Below are 24,831 nucleotides of genomic sequence, written 5' to 3'. Positions count from 1 at the left end.
GGCCAAGCTGGCAGCTACAAGTGCTGAGGGGAAAGATTTTGCAGTAATTACCATGTAAAGGTCTGGAGACACAGTTTGTCCCCATTTGTGATGGACAAGAAAGATGTATCTTGAAGAGGTTCTGCAGAAGAGATCTTTACCACATGGCTATAAGATTGGACTAGAGGAGTCTGTAGGCAGGCTCAGCCCAAACCCAAATGTAAAAAAATGGAAAGCACCTCGATATTTTCCACAGTGACAGGACTGGGAAGGGATGTGCCTGTGTGAGTGTGAGCAGGAGCAATAACTTTGGGAAGACACACACAAAACAGGGATAACTGAGGTATGGAGAACAGACATAGATCTGTGATTCACTGACACAGACAGTTGTTGTAATAATGCTTTAGAAGGTAGATACAGAATGAAATAAAGGCAATCTGAAACACAAAATTAGGGAATTCTTATTAAAAGGATTAAACAGAACCAAGAGAGAAGAGAAAAAAAATACCATGAAAAGACACGTACTATTTTGTAGGGTGATCACAGTTGGTAAAGAGCATTCACAAACCTGAGAACCACTGAACAAACATTTTCTGGGATCAGTCAAACTGTTAAGATTTGATTATTTTTGTGAGGGAAAATATCTTATTTTCTCCATGAGATGTTAGCTCACATTACACAAATAAAAGCTTGCTGACCGAGGTCTTTTTTTCCTGATGAAACAGAATTTCCCAGAGAACAAAACACCATTTTCTGACTGGATTATAATAATGCCTTCAGGATATTTCCTATGCTTATGTAAATTTTTCCACAGTAGCAACAACAAAATGCAACATATAACTTGTGGTCTTGCTGTGTTATAAATAATAAGTGCAAATTATATACATATAATTCCATACTACAGCAATTGTTTAGGGCTTTTGGGAAAGGAAAAAAACAGAAATCCAAAACCGAAAAGCTAAACAAGGAAACCCTAGTATATCAAACGTCAATGACTATCACTTCAGATATAAGCCATCTAGGTTTAAAAATTTCTTTACCACCCTGTGAAAATGCCACAAGCTCCAAGTGAAACCAGGAATTCCTGTTATGGGTAACAGATTGTGCTGCAGCCCAGGTTTAGGAGAAGTAATGACCGGCATGAAATAGCAAATTATAATGAAAAGTGTATTACTTTCACAGAGGAAAATATCCCAGTATATGAAGATAAAAATTGTTTAAATATAGACAATAAATAAACCAACTTTATCCAGTGTTCAAAGTGCCAGGATAATGAAATTAAAGGATCATTCACTGACCTCTTGAAGTGCATTCAAAATCAAGAGTTTGGCAGAATTAAATCCCTCAATTACATATACACTTCAACATACTTCCTCAGCCCCGTTCTATTTAGTTCCTTATGACAAGGTCATATGTAAGATGTCTAGATTGCTTGGACTCAGTCAAAAATAATTACTTTATTCTTGGCTATCATTCTTTAAAACTTATTCCTAATCTGGCATGTTGTCTTCATGAAATCCCTTATGGCCATCTGTTGAAATAAACTGAAATATTTTCCAAGGATGTATATAATGCAGAAAAAACAGTCACAGTGTTAAGATCATAAAAATCTGTAAGAAAGAGGCACACAAACGCATGCATTAACTGGTGTGACATTGGGTCCGATTCAGCCTGGAAAAGGACATTCAGAGGTGACAGCAGAGAATGGTAACAGGAAATCAGTAAGGTACACAGCCAGGGCTACAGCTCCTTCATGGCAGAGTTCATGGATTACAAGGAGTGGAAATCAAAGTGCTGCTGCTTTTTCTTCTGATGCCCACTTTATACCAAGGACAAGCCTCCATCAAAGCAGTCTGTAAATTATTCTTTACTTGTTCTATATCTCATTGCTCATTCTTCTCTATGGAAAAGGAAACAACTCTGGGTTCACATGCTGTATGCTTTTTTTAGAAATATTTTGTGTTTTAAATTTGAAGGTGTCATATGATATTTAAAGTTATTTTATGACTCATCATGTTGAATGCACAAAACGATTTTTTCAGCTACAACTCTCCTTCCTACGTTTTCTGGAACAAGCTGACTTACCTTTTAGATGCACTTAGCAAAAACATTGTGCTCTTCTGACAGATCCTCAGCAAGACAGCAAATTCAGAGTGAAACCAGTGTAAGGCAGTCACACATTCTCATATTTGAAATTTATGCTCCACTAAGCAACTAACAGTGTTAAATTTCTTCCAAATAGTTGGACATATTTAGCTGCTTCTTTTGTTTGAAAATAATTCACTGAAAGATCCAAAGCTTTGCAGATTTACTTGTCAATAAACATTAATCTGCAAATGGTTCATGGAAGCATCGTGCAGCCAATGGGCGGCTCACAATCTGTTTATTGCTCCTATTGCCTGGTAGCTGTTATCACTGCAACTGCTTTCTCATACAATGACTCCTAAAGAGCTTCAAAAGGCCACCAAACAGTTTAATTCAAATATCCATGCAAAGCCACATACCATGTTTGCTTCCTGCTAACACCCTTCTGAACACAGATCCACTTAGCAAATATTGATGGAGACAGGAGAGTTGTTTTTGAACCATTTGCCTAAGGCCAAAAATTTCAGAAGTGACTAATTATTTTGGGTACTACATTTTCAGTGCTTCCCAGACAGGCACCTGCAAGAGTTCTGTGTATGGAGTGGTGGAAATTCACAATGATTCTGAGTCAGACCCTCTGAGAATGTTTCCAGGTGGACAGTCAAAAATTCAGGTGTTCAACATCATTAGGCATTTTTGAAAATTCTAGTTTACTATGGGGTTTTCTTTGTTGTATGGTTTGGGGTTTTTTTCCCCTAACGAACTTGAGTGCTTTTTTCACAGACAACTTCCCTTGGTTTATAAGATTTCCATAACATAAGATTTTGGGGTATCACCTTTCAGTTGTAATTAAATTCACATAATATGTATCTGATTTTTTTTCCTTGGGGACATAAAATTTATGGTAAAAAGAAAAAGGATAAGAGAAGAAAGGGGACTGTGCATATTAAATGACAGGGTAAACTCTCAAATTGCCATAGTTATAACATTTACATTTTTCAAGGTCGTGTGTCAAATACAAATTAAATAATGAACCTTTGCTAGTCTGTGGTATCCCATGTCAGGCAATTTAGGCATCAACAGCAAGACAACATCTTTGATGAACTGCACTCCTGTGCCCTGCTGCTCTAACCTGCAAGTTAAAAAGGCAACAATTAAGTTTTCTAAAAAAGAGCAGGAAAAACTGGGAAAAATGGGGCTAAGAGCTAGCAGTATTCTTAATTGTGGAATAGTTATTTAGTACCAAAGCAAAATAACTAAAAATGTGCAGACTGGAGGTAAATGGCAAGGAACAGGGATGTTAATGAAAAGGTTGGATAGGCTGCAGCTATGAGACTCACATCTGACCCATGAGACATTTCAAGAAAACAGCAAGGTGGGAGTGTGAGGGGAAACATTAGAGGTGAAGCAGCTGTTATTTACAATTCTATGATAGAGTGCACTGCAAAAAAAAAAAAAAAAATCAAAGCTATTTTTTCAAAATACACAGGACTGACTGCATAAAAAAATCCCCAACTTAGATTATTTATTTTGTTCTAAACTATGTCATTGCAGTGAAATCATCGACTTCCTTCCAGAAAGGGAACTTACAGTTAACTATATGCTGCAAAGGAGGGTGTATATTATAATCCAATTTAGGATATGTTATATTGTATCATTAGAGAACAATTTTCACTTCGTACAGCTCAAAATGCCTTAATGGTTTTAAAACACATGCCTCTTTTCCTTTTCTCCCCTCTCAGCACAGCATAAAATGAAGCTATGGGTAATATTTCTGTTCCATGTGCCTTCCTGGGAAGTCATATGTTACTGAAAATGAAATGGGTGACTCCAGAGTTGTATATGTTACAGTCATATTTTGGAACCAGTCATTTCAGGAAATGATTAAAATTTTCAACCATTTCACAAAAAGGCTGCTTCATTCAGTTATTCTGTGAAATACGAGAGAGTTTCACACCTTTAATGAAGTTTGGGAAACAAGTAGGGAGGCACCATGTGAAATGCCTGATACCTTATGACACGAATTGACTTTAAAAGACAACACATGAGGTTTTTATAATTTATTTACTTCTAAAGCCATATGGACATCTATTTCTGAAATATTCCAGTCTCATATGCCAGAACTGAACTTGTCTTCATAACTTACCTGTAATACCAGTATTTTCTCCATTTTGCTCCCTCTGAAGTGTTTTCCTCCCTCTGTACTTTACTGAGAGCCCTGCCTGCAAAGCCAGCGCTGCCCAGGCTCCTTCCTGCTGCCCAGAGCAGCTGACACAGCAGCTGAACGTGGGGCAGGACTGTGCAGGGAGTGGTTGGCAAGGTGCCTTAAAAGTGAAGGACCAGTTAGCCCATGAGGATGGGTGGGTGGAGAATTTGGTGGATCTGGATGAATCCTTTCTGAGAGAGCTTGAGCTACAGGAATTGGTCTAACCTTTAGTTTAGCAATGATTCCCATCTGATTGCCTAGCCCTGTGTCAGGTGTGGGGAGCAGTGTGTCTGCTGGGGATGTGAGTGCAGCAGAGCCATCAACAAGAGCACTGAACACTGATTGCAGATTCTGCTGACTGTGGAGGTGGCTGATGATCCCTTATAATAGAAAGGCAGAGTTATGCCCACATCTGGGATTGGTACCAAACCAAGCTGCATACAGTGTGAGGTTTATTCCAAATTGATGGGTGGTGCTTTTGAGAACTGAGCAAAGTGAGTCCCCACAGTCCAGTCCCATGAATTATTGTTTGACATCCATGCTAAGAGCATTTGCTTATCATCCCCTTTGAGAGACCCCTGGATTTGTGAATATCTTGCTTTTCCATAGACCAAGCCAAGTGGAGGCCACAGAATCTTCATTTGTTGGATTCCTTCAGCAGAAATTTCAGCTCTTTTATCACTCTGCAACCCAACCAAGTAGGGTTACCAAGACCCAACCAAGAGTTGCCAAGTAGGAGTAAAATACTGAAAAACTGAAAGGCTGTTTCTGGTTCCCTCTGAGGTCAGGGGCTCAGAGAACACAAAATCTAAGCAGGTGGTCTTGGTTACAACATTACTTCCTTAAAATTGCCTTGAGATGAAGCTTGCAGACCAATAAAGTCAGCGTGGCCTCTGATGAGTATTCATTGCTCTAATGGTCAGCTTTATAGCAAGGTCATTAGTCAAGGATTTTAGCACCCAAAGCAGGAAAATCGGAAGAGCAGTCTGTCTTTTGATGTTTACATATTCAGATGATAAATGCTTTATAACAAGAACAGGTAACAATTCTTGCTTTTTCTGGCCATATCATGCCTCTCTTCAACTTTCACATAATATGTGAGAAATGCTTCTGTAGTCCAGAGGTTTTTGATTAGCTGCTTCTTGTCGCCATCCATAGAATTTCACACCTATGAGCAGTGGAGGAAATATAAAAGAACTAACCAGCAAGTCCATAACCAAAGAAGAGACAAATTATGACGAGAGCAGAAAGAAAAAAATAATAAAGAAAATAAACGAGAGAAAAAAAACCCAAAACCACAAAAATCTCCAAACCTATTTTTTCAAACTTACTTTACAAGCAAGTAGTGTTTAATTTTTGAATTGAGTTTGAGATCTTGGCTTGCCTTTTTGATTTCAGCAATGGCTGTACTATATTTTTCCTTTAGTATCAAGCACTTTGGACACTTCTCATACTTTTTGTAAAGTTCTTTTCTGAAGCTACTTTCAAAATCCGGAGTCATCTCCAGCAGTCAGTGCAGAAAAGAGCGAAGGATCCTTATCCAATAACGCGCTTTTCACAATATGCCTGTTACTGGGTGAAACAAGCAGTCAAACAGCCTGGCGGAACATGCAGCACGTCAGTCACTTCATAGAACGCATGAAACTTTTAGTCTCATCTGGTTTACCAAATGAGTGACTGAAGGAGTCATTTGCGAAATGACTGCAAATTTCAGTCATTTCAGGAAATCACTGGTTTCATGATACTTCTGACATAGCATGTGCAGAAGGGAAGGCTGAGACTGGAAGGGGGAGCAGATCGTGTTCTTCAAACCCCCTCTTGTGGCTGCGGGGAACAGCGCCACAAAACACCGCATTTTACCGTGATCTTTTGTCTAAAGACTGCAGTGGTTGTTGAGGAAGGAAGGAGATGTGAGAGAGCTTGTTTTATACCCATGCTGATATTCTTCCGTGAAAATCTCTGTTCGGGATTTTTTCCTCAATTCTTAAGCAATAGTACATTCGCTTTGAGCTGCTGACACCTTTGCAGAGATCCAGGACAAAACTGTTGCCAAAAAGGTTCCATATGGATGAATCCACTGCCTATTTTATGTGACTATTTAGTTTTAGCATACCTGTGGCTGTCTTTTATGAAATTAAAACCTTCATTTTGTTTTCTGCAAAGTATTTTAAAGGTGCATAGGCTTCATGTAGAGCTGAAACAAAATGAATGCGTCCAGAGAATACTTTCTTAGCAGATAGTTAGTAGTGAAAAAGCTTTCACATTTGCAGGTGGGCAGCTATTCAAATCCAAGCAACTTTGAACAAAAGCTGTCCTTAAGGCCAAACTCCTTGCTTTCCTAAGTAGAAACCAAATAATTGATCTTCTGGTCTGGATGGGGCTGAAACAAAGATCTGAGTTGTACATCCCATTGTGAAGGGAGGGCAGGCTGAGGAAAACGTTGATTGTGGTTTTCTCTAAAATTCTTGCTTAATTCCAAAGTGCTTTAAAAAGAGTGATGCAAGTAATGGCAGAAGCTTTTGGTCAATACCAGGTATCTGCAGTGCTGCCTTCACACCGGCTTTGGGATGTTGCATGTTGAGGATATGTTTGCAGAAATAGGCACCTTACCTCGAGTCCTTGTCAAAAGGATAATGCCAGACAGAGAGTTAAAGACATCAAATCAGATCTTTTCTTGGTTTGGAGCGACTCAGAAAATATCAGCACAGGAAATCCTCTGTAGGACCTCATCACACAAGCCTTTGGACACCACCAAGGTCTGTGATGCCTTTTTGATTTTGCCAGCATTCCCCTCTTCCCAAATACCACATACTTCCCCTTTCTTCCACTATTGTTTCAGAGAATTCTTTTAAATACGTTTTTTATCTAAGTTAAGTAAACATATTTCAGCAAAACTACAGCTATTCATTTCTAGTTTTTCTTTTTTCATCTATTTTAATTTTGTATTTACAGTGATATTGAGAGTCAGTGGATTCATAACTTCTAAAAACATAGCCTGAGAGAATCTTGTAGAAGTCCATTTTTTTGTATATTATAATCTGGCAGAATGAAAGACTACACAGATCAACTACAAAAATACTTCATACCAAAACTTAGAGGAAATGTGTCTGATCTAATGTAAAAGAAAGTTATTGAACTGTGTAATTTAATAAAGGCTTACATTAGTGTGAAACACTCAGAGCAAATAATAGTTTAAAAATATAACATGGAAAAACATTACTTAATAAACAGAAAGGAAACAATAGGTTGTGTTGTCCTTGGGTTTTTTCCCCATTATGCAGGGTGCCCAAAGTAATGACCATTATTAAGTTCAATATACTTCATTTCATGCATTAGGGAAATGGCTCAGAGAGTTTCTGCTACACAGATCAGTAAAAAGTAAACTGAAATTCCTTTTCACTTGAAAAATAAGAGAGACTTTTAGGGAAACATTTTAATATTTCATTTTGAAAATGCAACTATAAAGTCAGCTAGAAAACATTATTTTTCCATAGCTAAAAGTGTCATACTTGACAAATACCACAGTATGAATACTGGCTACACGTTCTTTTGACAACAGATACTTCACCAGTGCAGTTTTGTCCATATCTTTATATATTTAAAGAGCTCAAGGTTTGGTTCCTGACTCTGGCACAGTTTTTGCAAGGGCATTAGGTCAACGGGAGGACTTGTAACATTGGCTCTGAATCTGCTTGAATGTGTCTGAGTTTGAAACCAGTGAAATTCCACTGTGCTTCATTTCAGAATGTCCTGATGTGCCTCAGCTCCCTAAAAATATCTTTCTGGAAGGGAAAATTTATTAGCTCTTGTGAAGCACCCTTATGCTGTGACAACAGGGAACAGACAGGAGGACAAGGGCAAATCAGGACTAGCCCAAAGCTCCTCAGCAGGGCAGGACAAAATTAATTTTTTCCATTCTTCAACTTATGTCATACTCACAGGTAGTAGCAACACAACTTCTCCATGTAGCACCCTTCCCAAATTACCTAGGGCATATGCTATCCTAGGGAAAGATCAGCCTTCCTGGGAGGCAGCAGCCAGAGTGAGACTTTCCACCTCCCCAGGTACCTGGGGCTCAGCAGCTGCTGTCCTGGTCTGGTCCCAGCCTCCTGCAGTCGCTGTTTATCTCTGTGGCTGGAGGAGGTTTTGTCCTCCCAGATGGTTGTGTGGGACCTTGAAAGGTTGCCTTACACCTTGCCTTGCTTTGAGTGCTGGCATAAGTTTTGGGGCTTTATTATGACTAACCACAAACTTTCATGGAACCTGCTATCAGCCTGGCTAAAACCTCACACAGCATTAAGCTTTCCATCCCAACAGTTTTAATTAGGCCAGTAAATTCATACTATGAGTTTATCACCGTTAAACCCAGTATTATTACTTGCTGAAGTGGATGTAGGCATGCAGAGAAGACAGGTATTAGTAATTACTGTTAAAGTGTACTATATATACAGCTACTTTATTGATTTCCAATATTTAATATTCCACAGTGACCAGCACAGATCTAGCTACACTAATGAAAATAATAGTATATTATTCTCAGTTCCTTAGTCAATATTTAGGACTTTTTTAAAATTTACCTAATACTGAAGAAAAGCTCTATCCCTAATAAATTAGTCTGAGTGAGAAGCTACTTTCAAAGACCACAGTATGTTGCTAATATATGATGCAAAAAGCAATATGTTTTCAAATGTGGCTTGTGTACTTTATTCATGTGCTACTTTTAAAATATATTTTAAGTATTTTGCACCTGTGCTATGTATTTGGTTATTTTTCATTATCAGTTGCAGAGTGGAGAGTTTCATTGCCAGGCTGAGGAGTTGGGGCTGTTCCACCTGGAGAAGAGAGGATTGTTTGGAGTCCTCATAGCAATCTTCCAGTATCTGAAGGGGGCCTACAAACCTGCGAGGCAGTCAGGAACTGTAGTGACAAGACACGGGGGAATGGCTTCAAACTGAAAGAGAGTAAGTTTAGATTAGATATTAGGAACAAATTATTTACTGTGAGGCACAGGAACAGGCTAATGGGAGGTGTCCCTGTCCATGGCAGAGGGGTTGGAATGGGATGAACTCTTCCAACCCAAAGCATTTTGTGCTTCTGTTGTGCGGTTCAGTTGTGCTGAGACACATCATTGTGATTCACATTTCTGCAACAGAACATGACAGGTTGGCAATTCTTTCCTTTTGCTCACTCCATGAATCAGTTCCTACTAAGATAAATTAATTTCATTTCTCAAAGAAGGATAAGTGGTAGACTTCTAAACCTCCTGACTTTTCATCTCTGTGTTTCTGTGACATTAATTTTCTAGGGAAGGGATCAGATCTCCCCCATGCTTGTTTTCAAGCATTATTATCATGGGGATTGGATTTCAGGAAGGCAGGTTTTTAGAGAGCACTTCATTTGGGCTGGTCTCACAGATAACAGCTTTTCCTGTGAATTCTACCACTGACTTCCACACAAGAAGCTTCTGGTGAAGATTGAGTACATTTGAAACTCCTCCTCCAATTCAGTGTTTTTCAAATGGTTTCTGTGACTAGAAGAAGCCAAGCTGTGGGTTCAGGACCTGTAGCAACTGTTCACTTAGTCAAAGACTCTAGCATTGGTAGTTACTAGATAATAGACAGAAAAACTGCAGTGTGGAACAGACTACAGGAAGTAAGAAAATGCAATTTTGGTGTGTTTGAGTACAAATGTGAAGGTGAAAAAGAATTTTAAGATAAGATGTAAATTCACTAGAAGAGACAAATACTTGGTTTTCTTAGCCTTTCCATAGCAAGTGAGGATAACTGGCTGAGAGCTTTTTTATGAGAACAGAATTTTGTGAATTGAGATTTCCCAATTCTAGGTCTTCTAAAAAGCACATCAAACTGACATTATTTGTCTATCATTTCTATTCACCAAATGAGATCATCTTGACTTTTTTTTTCTATAGCAGCTTACAAAAGCATTCAGTCCAGTCATCATATCTATTTCTTCTCTATTAATTTTTGCTTCTGTCATTTCCACAGCTTTATGTTGAGACACTTAAAGACCCACACTTCCTCAGAAAATAATGCTTCAAGGTACAAAATGCTTCTTGAAGATCAGTTTTCTTTCAAGCTCTGATGTTTGTCCCAGTTGTACCACTCTTCTGACCTGCCTGCTGCACCTTCAGTTAATACACAACACAGAGAGAATTTGCAAAACATTAGGAAACTAATCGCCAGGAACTGGATTTGTCTGACCATAAGGAAAATTCTGAAGAGCTATTTGCTTGGCAAGAAGCAAATAGAGAAGCTGAACAGTTAAAGATGTCTTAAAGAGATCTATTTTTTAAAACTCAATATGTTTAACATTCACATTAAATTTCATGGGAATCGCTTTGTTCTTACTATTGTTAATTAAGTAATCTAATGCTTTCAAAAGTGAAAACAATCAAGTCTCAAGTAACAAGTGACCTCTGCTGCAAAACAAACACTGGAGACTTTACAATGCTCTCAGTCTTCTTTCCTGGCAAAGATCATGTACTACCAGATGGGGATCAATTAAAGGAACATGGAAAAGCTGACAATTGGCTTCTTGGCTAAATTTAAAATGTAAAAAGAAGTTGTTTCAGACGATGCCAAAATGGCCAAAATTTTCTTGGCGAGTGGAAAACAATTGAAAAAGATGGAAAAAAGACTTTTCAATTTTTTTTCTCTCTGGGTTTTTTCATCAAGAAAATTCAACAAGTTTATCACAAACTTACAAATAGTTTCATCTGACCTGCACTTACATTTACAGCAAAGAAATCACTCAAGCAAGAGACATTCATCACCTCTGGGAACAACACACACCTTTTTTTTCCATGCAGCTTTCCTGAACACTAGTAAGCCATTAACTGTATTTGCTGCTTCCTGCATTCAATTACCAAACACGAAGTGTTTGCCAGACCAGATTTTTCACATGAAAGTATTCAACATACAGATTTTTTTTTTTTTTTTTTGCAATTCTTGTCCTATTCTAACAAATAGTTCTGTTTTTATCTGAAGAAGAAGTGGGTTTCATGATCAAGGATGAGAACTGCTGTTTCTACATGCTAAATGCAAAGAGCTTGAGGGACTCAAGATCTCTATCCAAATTATAGCACTCAGACTGATTCTCAAGAGGGCTGAAGTACAGTTTCTTTCCGTATTTTTAATTTTAAAAAAATGCCCATAATACATAATTGTACTCTTGGTTTTTTCAGAGCTACTGTTTCAACAGCAGAAGCACTCCAGCAATGACAAATACTTTAAAAAACAATAGGATAGGTACTTTAATTAATTAATGCACTGTTAGAAGCAGTTTTGGATGCAGAATCGATGGGGGAAGTTTATTAATATTTTGACTGAATGGTTCTTCTGTTTTCCAACAATTCTGTAAATATTTTAATATTGTAGCAAAAAATGATGCATCCCTGATGAAAAGTTAAGAGACAGGAGAAGGAAAAAAAAGTGTTTTCAACCTTTCAACCAAAGTATTCCCACCCCAAAATAGGAGATGTAGCCCGGGGCCAGGCAACTTCAACCTTGTTAACTGAGCCACAAGCATCCTCTTAGGAATGACTAGAATTCATTGCAGGCTCACCTGAGCCCTGTAATGGATTCAACATTAGGCTTCAAATGCAAGGGCTAAACTTCATGGGCCAGCAAAAGGCATGGGCTGCAAAACAGGCAAGAACAAAAGCTCTGTGTGCAAACTACTTCCTCTACATTTAGAAATTGTTTTCTGCTGATTTTTTTCTTTCTACAAGAAAAACCATCTCTTTCAGGATACATTGCCTTCCTAATTCTATTCAAATTAGAGAAATTATCCTGGAAGAGGGGAAAACATATGACAAGGTTGAAAAAACATCGGTGAAATACCGGTTTTGCACTTTGGTTGGGTGATAGTGGTTTTTTGTAGTGGTGTTGCTGCTGATTTTTATTTTAAGCTTTCCATTCCCATTTCATTACTCCCCTCTCCAAAAAGAAAGAGTTCCATTTTTCAGTCCCTTCTCTGCTGAAATCCAGAGAGGCAGATTTCTGTGTATCTTTTTAAGATACCTTGAGGTTTTCTGGAAGGAAACAATATTCTCTATTAACCTATAATGTGTCAATGGTGAAAAACCTTATAGTAGCTCTCCTGTTTTCATTTTCAATCTGCTCTTGCTGGAAGGGATAATCTGCTTAGACTCTGTTGAGTAGGATGGGAGCTTGGGAGCTCCTACATTACTTTTTGTCCTGCAGGATCTTGATATTTTACCCTCTGAAATTTTGAAGGGTCCTGCTGAGAGGATTGCAAAACCCTTTCCCAAATCCCATTTTTCACCTGGTGTGACACAGCACTAAATCATCCCATTTACATAAATCTGTTCTCTGAGACCATTCAAGGGCTGCCCTGCTCTCAGTCTGGCACTACCTGGACCACCTGCTTTACCTTCTTGCCTTAAACAATGTAAGAAGCTACAGACAACCTGGGAGTTTTCTTCAGGAGGCAAGGTACTAAACATGAATGATGTAAATATGGGACTCTTAAATCCCTCCTCCTTCTTTTATACACACACACACCCTTCCCCCAAATTTAAAAGCATGTGGAGGCTGTCGGCCAACTCTCTTTCAAGGTTATTTGGAAGGTCTTCACTTTCCCTGGTGTCAGCAACCAGACATGAATCACAGCATTCTGTGAAGGAAAGGCTGCCTGTTGGCTAAAGCATCCCAGAATACTCCTCTCAGACTCATCCAAAGCACTGCCACAATGTCTAATATTAAATCCCAGTGATAAGCAATAGCTGAAATTAAACAATGTGGGTGTCAAAATCGGCTGGATCTGTACAAAGGCAAAACCAGTGCACCACTGAAACAGCAACACTGGGAGAAATCAGTGTGTAAGCTCTCTGACCTCTTATTTTCCCCCCCATTCCTCCCTTACTGTCTTTCTCCTCCATCCCCAAAGGAAGTTAAAGATGTTTTTATAGTGTAGATGATAGAGACGACTTATCTGCATAATGAAGCTGAAAACAGCCTGCTTGTGTTGAAGCTCCTCCTCTGCATGTTACATGCCAGCAGAGATTTGCTGCGAAAAAAGGAGAGCTGCAATGCAGCATTTTCCTCTGGAACTTTGCAGCTGTAATACAGTTCCAAGCACACCACAAAAAGACTTTTGTTTACAGTATTTAAATTCAATTTAAATGGCAGCTGTTAAAAGTAGGCAGATGAATCACTACATATTCACTAACATTTTAGTGCTCACTCACTCTAAGGCTTTTATTCTAAGCTGAATTATTTCATGTTCTCTTACAATTAATTTTCCTACTGTTTTATCATACTACCTGCCTAATAATTAGTAGTCCTCAATACTCATAAAAAATAAGACGCTTGGGTAAAAAAATAGAGTCATAAAAGAGCTCAAAATACACAAAACCACTAAGTAGGGATAATAAGGGCAGTAGCCTCAGAAGGCAGAGAAACTTCAAGAAAAACTTCACATGGGAGTCATCTCTTACTTTCTTCAAGTACAGCAGTGTCATTTCCCGATAATGTTCACCATTCTGCTTCCCAAACTGTACAATGTCACCAGAAGGTCACCTGGGATGGCAGGATCTTACCTGCAGAAGTCAAAGCTGCAAGCACTCAGTGACTCCGACCCCGGGCAGTGCCATTCCTCCTTCAAGCCCACATTGCTTTAACACGACCTAGCTTGGCAAGGCAGGATGTTACAAGGTCATTTCCAACATGCAGCCCAAGCCCCAAAGCACTGTTCCAACTTACACATGAATCTGAACTCCAAACACCCTAGGAAAAGTTAAAGTCTTGGTCCAAATGTTCCCCTCTTAGCCCCTACACAGAAGTATTCGTTTAATCCACCGATATTGCCTTTACAGGTTCAAAATATGCTGCAGTTGCAAGTGAGAAAAATTACGGTGCTCTTAGACTAGCTCTCCATGGAAGTAGTCACCAGTCAGCATAATTATCAGACTCTGGTGAAGAAAAATCCTGGATGAAAAATATATCAGTGACAATGATAAAATTCAGCTGATGGAAAAACTCTGACAGAGCTCTGGTGGAAAACTATTCCTATACTCTCTTGCTTTTGACATGATATGAAGGTAATTCATATAGAAGAATTATATTTGCACAAGGTTAGTAATAAAAAGCCTCAAATTGGATTTCTTCTCTGTTTTGTTTTTTTTTTTTTTTTTTAGCCCAACTTCCTACATGCTGGATTTAACCACTGATTTCAATAAAGCTGGGATTTAACTCTCATTGACTGCAATACAGCCATTTCTCCCTAAGCTTGAAAAATACTTATCTTCCCACACATGTGCACGCAGACAGAACAAAAGAGCAGAAACTACATATCCACGTGTCTCCTATAGCATCTTCTATCAATTGCATCTTACAGATTGACAGCTGCAAGCATGCTTTGCACCAAGCTTTCACTCTATGCTTGAAACTGTAGCAGTCAACATTAAAGCTCTTGCAAACAGCTATGACTGTCACAAATGATAGAATTATCTCTCCCCTTCATCTTTCTCCTGCTATTTCACTAGAGAAGGCAGTTTTATGACGGGTCCTTATTTGAATGATCATACTCTGATTTTCTGCATCTTCTGCTGGGATTGACTGGAGATCGATCAGTTGCTGATAAGTGCTGTGAATGTTAAAATACATCAGGCCAGGAAGAGAGACAGATATCTCTAGTAGCTGTGTACATACAGCCCAAAATAGCAGACCTCTCTCCCTTGAAGAACTTACCTTGCTGCATTGCAAATATCAAACAGCAACCAGTTATTTATTGCCCAGTCTCTCACTCCCAAACATGACAATCTCTAATGCTTTGCCTGAACTGACCTCTGATGGAAAAAAAATTAATCTCTCTGTTTCCACAAAGACTGTACAGATGTCCAAAATATGGGATCTTCCTAGATATTTTATTCTTTTGCTGAGTAGAGCGCTGAACTGGATAATCCCTAAATCACGGAGAGGGTTTAGCAGGGGAAGGATCACTATTCATGTTCCCATACACTCCCCTAAGTATCTGCTCTCACTAACTGCTAGAGACAGAATATTAGGCTTAGAAAGACCTGTAGACCAACCTCTGTCTTGTGATTACAGCCACAGTTTAAATTCACCATACAAGTTTCGTACTGGAATTTGCACCTGATTTATGCTGCTCCATGCTGGGAAGAGAAGGTACTGGAAGTCGCCCTCTTCCCTCACAGACCTTCCCACCCTCTGTCCCCACACTCCCACCACCAGCACTGGGTGCTCTGCTGGTGGGGTCACATGGGCAGTCCTGCCACAATAAGCAAAAGTCACTTATTTGCAAGGTGCAAAGCCATGTTTGCTGCAGCAACAGCAGCAGGGATCCTACAGCTCCTCACTGGGCCATGGAGATCAGGTTCTTCTTACCCTACAGCAACAGAGCTCACATGAGCCCTAAGAGCTTCCTTCAGCCCCACAAACTACAACACAATTAGGGTCAGAGGAGACATCAAATTTCCCATGTATGGAAAAACACTGTGGACTTCAGTGTAACTGCTTGGACCTAGCTGAACTAATATAGCCCCTGCTCAAATGCCAAGCAACTTTGATTCTCACAAGACTGCTCCTTAATTGAAACTATTCAACAAATGTTTTCTGCAACTGTAATTCAGCCAATTGATTGTTTATAATCTTTGGCTGTGACTGCTGCATTCAGTACAGGGAGAATTCTCTTGCTGTACTCATTTGCATATGAGCATGAGCCTTGCAAACAAGGGTATATTGTTTATCAGAACGTTCACAAGAAAATGTTAGAGGAACAAATCTATACTTCCAATTACCTGGAAAACACATCCTCAAAATCACCTGTGACTACTGATTTTATACAAACAACTATTTAAACCCAACCTTGACCCTTGGCAACTACAGAGTTATTCAGGGCACAGTAGCTGGGAAACCTTACCACCTTGAGATAGCCATAATGCCAGCAATGAGCTATCATTAATGAAAAATAAAAATTCCCACATGAAAAAAATCCTTACTTTTCACTGCTTTAACTATTCAATAAGTACTGGCTCAGTACAAGACTCAACACATGCATTAGTGAACTCTGCCCTCCCTGGATAGCACAGTCATAAGTGTTGGGCTTTTATTACATGAGGTCTTTCATAGTCAGTACTGATAGAGTGGGATCCCAGTGGCAACAAACCATTACAGAAACTTTCTTTTTCACCTGTCTAACAAACCTTGAACCTGCAAAGTACTCAGGATAGTGAAGAATGCCAGAAAAGCAAGGACATATGCAATGAGAGTGCTGGACAATTTAATTAGAACAGTCACAAGACCAAAAACAACTCCACGAACCAAGTAATTATTTCACACTCAAATGCTACTTCCTCTTTATTCCTTTATGTTGTTGCAATTAAACTACATATTACTATTTCATTTCCTTAAATGGAACAGTATTTTCACAGAACATAGATATCCTCCCGGATCTCCTCTCTGAGTTGTGAGTAACTGTTATTAAAACAGTATTGAATTACCCTATAATAGTAATTAATCAGCCTCAGATCTTAGCTGTAAATGGCAATAAGAGAAGATTCCATCACCACTGAATATTGGTCCCTACTTTTAAAATCTGCATTGCTGATTGGATTTAGGTTTTGGCTGGCTGGTCACTACTCCTAATCTGAAAAACTAGAATTTGATCAAGAAGAGGAAATATGAGGAATACAAGGGGAAAACAGCATGTTCTGATCAAGTAAGAGGCAAATTAAAAGTTCTTTATTCTATTTGCAGAAAGTTCTACCAATGAAAACATATAAAATCAGGATTTAATCAAGTCAATACAGCCTAATATACAGGTATGAAGTCTAGCTGTATAATATAAGGAAGTGGCTTTCTCTCATTAAGTGGTCATCTACCTGGAAAAAGACTGACATTATCAGTAGAATTCTTTGAGATAAGAGAGAGAAACGCCTGTTTTTCTGAAATGTAAATAAATAGCAATAAATAAACTCAGGCAAATATTGCAGAATAGACAGGCAATGTAGATGGGACTGGATGCTTTGACAGGACAATGATACTCCCCTGACAACTTGAGTTTCTTTGTTTCCCTGTGAATTTCTAATACTCAGTTAAGCCAAAAAAGATACCACTTTAAAAGCCTTGTGACTGCCTTAAAATTGTATGTTTCATTAATCTGTGTTAAGGCACAGATGTGCCAGAGCTTTCATTCTTCACTCAGAAGGAATAAGGATATTCTATACTTAGGACTGCTTCTCACTTAACCAGGAACAGTCAGTTCTACAGTGCAGTGCAGACCAAAAAATAATAAAAATTCATGCTTCTAACCCTTCAACAGTCACAAATTTCAGGATGTAAAAATAACACACTTGAGATGCATTAAATGCTCATTAAAATTAATGAGAATGATGTGATTCTTACAAAAAGTGCAGCATTGTCTAGTGAAGGAACTGTTTAGTCTCACAAGTGAACTGAGAGTGTTAAGAAGTCTGGTGGTACCAGATAAAATCCATGACAAAGCTGTATAGAAAAATTCACATGGCCACCTGGAAAAAAGAAAATCACATTCCTGTCAGCTCTATTTTATCAAAGATTTTGACACTGTTTCCACATATACTGTAGGTAGTTTTCACTCCATGCCTTTTGAAATTTTTTTTGTGATTTTTTTCCTCCTTTCGTGTAGTACAATCTCTCCTCTGTGTTTCATGACCTAATTTTACCTCTTTACCCTTGAAAGTCTGTATTCATTACCAGACAAAATAATGACCTGGAGTAACAAAAGTAGCATGCTACAATTCTCATGCTTGGGTGTAGATATTGATAACTTTGACTCTGTTGCAATTTTGAACAGTATTTAACCCCTCCCAGATCTAAAATCTGGTAAAGAATTGTGCCAATAAATGAATTTTTCAAGGGAAAAATCTAAGATCAAAAATCCCAGGACTGTGGGAAGTATCTAGGAGGCAGAAAAGAGAGTTGAATTAATACTAACAATGCTGACTATAGCAAGAGATCTTTAGAAATTGTCTGCATAATCAATTTTAACTCCTGGTTTGGCAAAAGTGAACATGTTAGCAATCATCACAGAAGATGTAAAAGAACAATAATTAATATGGAAAATAAAATCTAGAAATAGACAAGAAATAGATTTCCTGAAGAAAGGATTGAAAGGTGTTAGCATTGCAGTGACATAGCCTGTACGTTTTACCTAAGGCAGGTCTGCAGTAATTGCAAAATCTCAGGCCAGACTGCAGCCAGATTAATCCTCTCTCTCCTGTGAATCACTGAAGTGTCACTAGAGATTTGTATCCTAAAATGATGCCTTGGGACAGTCCCACCATATAGCTGGTGTCAAGCTACCTGATAGCCCAGCAAGAAAGGACTGTCGATAATCAGATCCCTGGAAGAGAAGTAGAAGCCTTGAATTGATCAAGCACAAAACAGCTTCAGTAACAGCCATTCAAAACATTAGAAAGCCTGAAGAAAATGAACAGAAAAAAACCACCAACAAAAAACAACAGCAGCAAGTAAGGTTAGTACAAAGCCAAATGGAAAATTACTAGATTCAGGCTTTGTTTTACTAGGATGTTAGATTTTATATTAAATTTCAAAAGTTGTATTATCATTCATGTCCTGATTACAGTATAACAAAAAATTATGAAAAAATCCAAATGTGAATAAAATAATATTTTTTATTACAATCCATAGGGAAAGACAGACTGATATACACTGCTTATTTTCATTCTTCCTGACATTTCAGTTCCCACTCTCTAGTATTGAGTTATCTTAACCAAATGCAAAAAGTCAGCTACTTTAAAATGCTAAAGTAGAATATTCCATCTAAATTCTGTGTAGGAAAACAGGTCACAGAATGCAGTCACAGACTACTAAATCTGCTTAATGCAGACACATTCCTTTTCCACTTTGAATCAATACCATGATTTTCAGGAGCTATGCAATGTTCTGCTGCTAAATAAATGTCTTTGTATCAGTAATGCTGAGATCCTATTGTTTCAGGAAAGTCGTGAAAGATATAAAATATATGACTTTGCAGGACCAGGGCCAAACTGCCTATATGGATATAAAACATTTAATCACATTATATAAATAATGAAGAGAGATTCATAGAACAAAAAAATCTGAAAGAAAGCAAGAATCTAATTCCTGCGGTTTTACTATAGATACTCCTCTCTTCCCAGAAGAATGCAAATGACTGCCTTTTTAACTTGACAGCTTCCCTTAAAATACTTTTTTTTGTTCTGGATTCTAAGGATGAACGAGAGAAAGGATTGTTTTATGCTTCATTTTGATTTTTTAATATTTCTTACTTGATAATTCATTTTTAAATGACGAGTTTGTAGCACTGGGAGTAAAATCTAACTCTTCACTGGGGCATTATTTTTCCTTTTTCAGAATTACATATGTGTTTAAAAACCAGTGGTTTTAAATACATGTTATTACCACACAGTAATAAAAAATTCTCCTGTTTACCACAGAGCCTGTATTCACAGGCTCATTTACAACATTCATAGTCACACAGGGATGCGAAATCCTCCATAATTAACAGTTACATGGCCGAGAAATAATAACCATGGCTTCAGAACTGGGACTGACTGCAGTCAGCAGAGCAACACCTGAGCGGGAAGTAGAAAAGGCTGCAGGGCAAGGCAGAGATAAATGCTGGGAGCTCTCCTGCAGCCCTGAGATACTCACTCGTGTGAGGTATGGATGCCCAGCCCAGAGCTCCTGCAGGCCTTGCACTGGGTAGAAGATGCCTGGAGAAACCATCCCTGGATGTGTGAGCAGAACCCAAGGCTCCAGGCTGAATAACTCAGGCTGCCTCTCGCCTGTTCCCATGTGGACATCACCTTCACCTGTTGTTTTCATCATTTTGGCACCCGTGGCTGTACAGCGACCTGCTGTCAATAAAAAGAGTGGAGTAAACAAACAAGCTAGACCAGTCAATAGTTTGGAAAGAGCCAGGAGAAACTTGTGCGTGTGCCTTTTCTTTTAACCATATGACTCATCACCTTCTGACACGCAGTTATGGCAATCCTGATTAAGTAATAAATGGATTATTGGGAAAAATCCCAACAATTCTGCATATGCTTTTCCTTGTGGTACTCGAATTCCCAGCTTCAGTATACAGCAATGAGGATGGTCTTGGAGAAGTAGGTTGTGATACTTCAGATGCATGAACACAGCACATGCAACACAGGGGGTCATGCTGCCATTATTGTTAAAAGGCTGTAAAGAATCCAACCACTTAGAGAAATTAAGTGACATAGCCTGGCTCATTTTCAAGCACTAAATATGAGGAGCCTATGGTCTTGTTAAATAATGGACAAGGTCAGCAACATTGGACTAGGTTCAGTAAAGAAATTGATGTTTTCCTGTATGGTGCCAATAGAAGGAGAAATACAGAAAAATCACCTCCGGTTCTAACATCTTATTATGACCACAAAAAAAAAGGAAAGACAATAAACATATTCTAAGTGTTTCTATGGCATGCAGACTTTATTTCTGACTTCATCAAGCCTTTAATATGCAGTGATCACTCTGTTGATAAAATTGCCTTCCTGGTGAGTACCATTATTCTATTAACAAATTAGTAGTACTATGTAAATTCAGTCTGCCCATTATTTCTCAGTCATTGATTGACAATGTATATCTTTTACCATGTGTCCCACGTGAGGTAACTTACCCTCAGTGAAAGAGGGAATAACCAATTCACAGACAGGCATTAACCACGCAGGAGCTGACCTACAGGGAGACCATGCACTACCTCACAGCAGCTTGATTTCTGACCATGATTGAAAAACTGTGTACCAGAGAGAAAGTACCTCACTGCAGCATTTCCTGGCCACATCACTGAATGAAGAAAAGGCAATAATCATACGGGATGTGTATCACTCTTCCTATTTTCTCCAAATTGCTTACCATAGAAATTAAGCACAAGACCTGTGCCACAGTAGCAGATAAATGTGAAGGCGAGAAATGCACACTTTAAACACATATTTATACATTCTACCAGTACTGAGAAATAAACAATAGTTTGATTTCTGAACAATGCCTACAGGGACACTCCTAGAGACCATCTCAGTACTGCTGCAGTATGCTTGGCATTTTGCAAAATCACAAACAAAAAAATTTGTTCTCATCCCAGCTTTCCTTTCCAGTCTCTGAGGGGATCAAATGCAGATGAGGACAGGAGAGAGCAAATGCACAAGCCAAAGGTTTACTAAATACTTGTAAAAATGTAAACAGAGCTTATTTACCATCAATAGCCCAAATTTTTTGTCTGATAAAAAAAAAACCTATCTAGATATGTGCTATGATTTTACTCCAGTCAGCAACCAAGCCCCACAAAGCCACTCACTCACTCCCACAACCAGCAGGATCAGAGAACGAATTTGAAGTGTAAAAGCTGGAAAATTCATGGGCTGAGATAAAGACAGTTTAACAGGGAAAGTCAAAACTGTGCATACAAGCAAAACAAAACAAGAAATTAATTCAGTGCTTCCTATGGGCAGGCAGGTGTTCAGCCATCTCCAGGACAGCAAGGCTCCATAACATTTAACAGTGACTTGGAAAGACAAATATCATTGCTCCAAATGTCCCTCCTCCCTCCTCCTCCCCACCTCCCCTACATTTATATACTGATCATGATGCCATGCGATCTGAAATATCCCTTTGGTCACTTGGGGTCACCTGTCCCAGCTGTGTCTCCTCCCAACCTCCCAGGCATCCCCAGTCCTCCTGTCAGCGTGGCAGCACCAAAAGCAAGAAAGGCTTAGCCCTGCTCAGCAGTAACAAAAACATCTCTATATTATCAGCCCTGTGTTCAGCACAAATACCAGCCACTGTGAAGACAATTAATTCTACCCAGGCTGAACCCAGCACAACAGGAATGGATTGAACTGACTTTTAGTATCATCATCCCTAAAAATAGCAATTGGCACTATCTTTCCCTGTTCTGAAAGGAAGATACTTATATCTCATCCAGGTGAGATACCTATTCTTACAGGCGTCTAAAACCCCAAATTAGGAGCCCACTGTCAGAAAAGCAGCAATGTAGAAGAGAAGGGAGAGTCTGGGCTGTGATATGACATGCAGCATGTAGATTCTCTTTAATTATCTTTCTACAAATTAGTACCTCTGTCTCTCATAACTCCTCAACATAACCACATTCACTGGACTCTAATTTAAGGTGTGTGGTTGCTGTTCTGTATGACATTTCTTCCAGATAGGGAAAAGGGCTGTAGAAACGACTTGCATCAGACTGTGGCAAAAAAAAAAAAAAAAAAAAAAAAAGTGTTTCTTATAATATTTCCTGGGAGTAGTGGTATTATTAATAAGAATAATAATGGTAATCATTACAGAAGATATGTGTACCTTTATTTATTTCACCTGAAGTTTACTATGGTTTTTCAAACCTGTCAACATAACATGAAAAGAGCCCTTTCAATTACTGAATTATTTTCTATTAAATTAGAAGCAATGTACTTTTCAAAGAAATCATCTATTATTTAGATATATAAAAGGCAAAGAAACAACTAACCCACAACGTTTTTACAAATCTTTCAGCTGAACTGTTAGGCTATAAACAGAGCCATATTAATGGGCTTATTCTACAACAAAGCACTTAAAGATAGTGCAGCAACAACAATGAGAGATGCCAAACTGTTTTAATAAAAAAACAAATCCAAACCATTCATGAAAAACTGTTAGGCATGTAAAGGAAATTCCCCACTTGTAAGCATCACCAAAATATCTAGTGTGGGATTCAAGTAGAGTTCATTGCCTTCCTACCCCAGATTCCTACTGTCGAGACAAGAAGTTCTGATATTTATTGACCCCTGCTGTAATATACTACATATATAATAGGCAACAATCAATATTTGCCTCACAGTGAGGGAAGAGGAAATTCAGTACTGTTTTATAGGAAGGAAAAAAAAAGTAGAAACATATAAATCTTATCAGCACCTAAGACCCAGTGTGAAAGGGTTTTTGCCACTGCTATTAGCCTAAGTTTAGGCCCATTCTAATATATCCTGCTCAATAAAAACCCAAGGCTAAGGGCATTTATTGAAACTGTTAATTTTCATTAACAAGAAGAAACTGAGCCAATTCCTTGGAGTCTGACCAAATTAGATGACTCTAAGACAGTTCCTGGAAAAACCCTGGATATAGCAGTACATTGTCAGAGGGAAGACCTGTCCCTAAAACCCTCATTTGTCTCTATCTCTTCTTCTTTTCAGCACCAAATATAAAAGCTTAAAAAGGAAAGCTTGGAAGAGGCCTCTAGACCTCATCTGGTTCATCCCTTAGCCTGATACTCCTGTACTGCTTCAGACAGATGGCTTTCCAATATCTTACAGGCTTTTTGCAAGAAGTTCTTACAGATTTTCAAGGCTGCAGCCCAGGTTTTGCTATTCTTACTAGTTTTCTTTGAGTCCTAATTGATTTTCTAGTAATTTAAAATCATTACTTTTTGCTATACCCATACAGGAAAAACCAATTGGAACACTAACCCTGCTCAAGCAGCTTTAGTAGTAGTAGCAGTACTACTGCTAGTACTAGTACTGTAGCACTAGTACTATTATTGTTGTTGTTGTTGACAGCGTGACCAAAACTAACAACAGACCACTTATCTTGCAAGACCACACCTAGCAGACAAGATTTATACATCCCAGCACATTTGCATTTTTTTTGCAACAGCAGCTTGACTCATCCAATTTGCATCCACTGTAACCTGTGGATCTTTTTCTATTAGATGAGCCTGTTCTTCCCCTTGTATTTATGCAGCTGATTATACATGCCTAAAAGTAGAATTTGTAGAATTGAATTGTATCTTACTTTTTCCCTTACCTCGGTTCTAATTCTAATTCTCTCCTCCAAGGTCTTTCCACCTTGATGTCATCTACAGATTTAATAAACAGACTTATCATTCCAATAGTCATATAACGAATTAAAACATTCAGCAAGTGAAAATTCAAGACAGAAACAAAACAAGCCCCCAAAGCAATGCAAAAGACTTTCTATCTTGAAAACAAACTACTGTCAGCACAATTTTTTAGTGTTTACACCTGCAATATAGAAATTTTGTCCAGAATGCAAACCTGCAACTTAATTTTAAACATCATGCAAGTCACCATCAGAAGCTTGAATTCTGAAAGTTAGAATATCTATGGTTCTCTCTCTCCCTAAAATATCTGTCACTTTAATAGAAAGGTATTAGAGTGATTTGATGCATATTGTTTCCAACAATTCTTCGTGATGATTCCATTGCATCTCATTAATATCTGGCAAATAGCTATATTATGGTTTCTGTTTGTTTGCTTGTTTGTTTACCTTACTAGGAATTGAAATTACATTAGTTTGTATTCCACAAGCTCCTTCTTCATGCTTTTTGGAAACAGAAATCTTATTTGTGCTTTTCTAGACTTCTAAAACCCCAAGTACTATTCATGAGATTTCAAAGGTAACCTTTCAGTTTTTGGAATTTGCTTCATCTTGCTTTCTAAGGAGCTTTGGATAAATGTTAGATATTTTTGAATTGAATGAATCAGT

The 24,831-nt window shown here is 38.4% G+C and overlaps 1 protein-coding gene across 3 annotated transcripts in view; it reads right to left on the bottom strand.

Moving 5' to 3' along the window:
* LOC148225466 (uncharacterized) overlaps positions 1-24,831 on the bottom strand; it is an 86,150-nt gene that overhangs the window by 47,009 nt on the left and 14,310 nt on the right. For 2 of the 3 annotated variants that reach the window (XR_015807538.1, XM_088175541.1), the window contains exon 2: positions 19,972-20,177. Coding sequence is in view for 1 of the 3 variants with exons in the window: in XM_088175541.1 (XP_088031667.1) it covers positions 19,972-20,177 (206 nt within the window). In the remaining 2 variants the exon portion in view is untranslated. Of the gene's footprint in view, positions 1-8,950; positions 9,222-19,971; positions 20,178-24,831 lie in introns of those variants that run through there. The other variant, XR_015807537.1, reaches the window with a different exon arrangement.

The sequence above is a fragment of the Sturnus vulgaris genome, chromosome 1 (assembly GCF_052056855.1).
Source record: "Sturnus vulgaris isolate bStuVul1 chromosome 1, bStuVul1.hap1, whole genome shotgun sequence".
Lineage (NCBI taxonomy): Eukaryota > Metazoa > Chordata > Aves > Passeriformes > Sturnidae > Sturnus > Sturnus vulgaris.
Note: the sequence above shows the minus strand (reverse complement) of the source record. Positions and strands in the feature narration are given on the sequence as shown.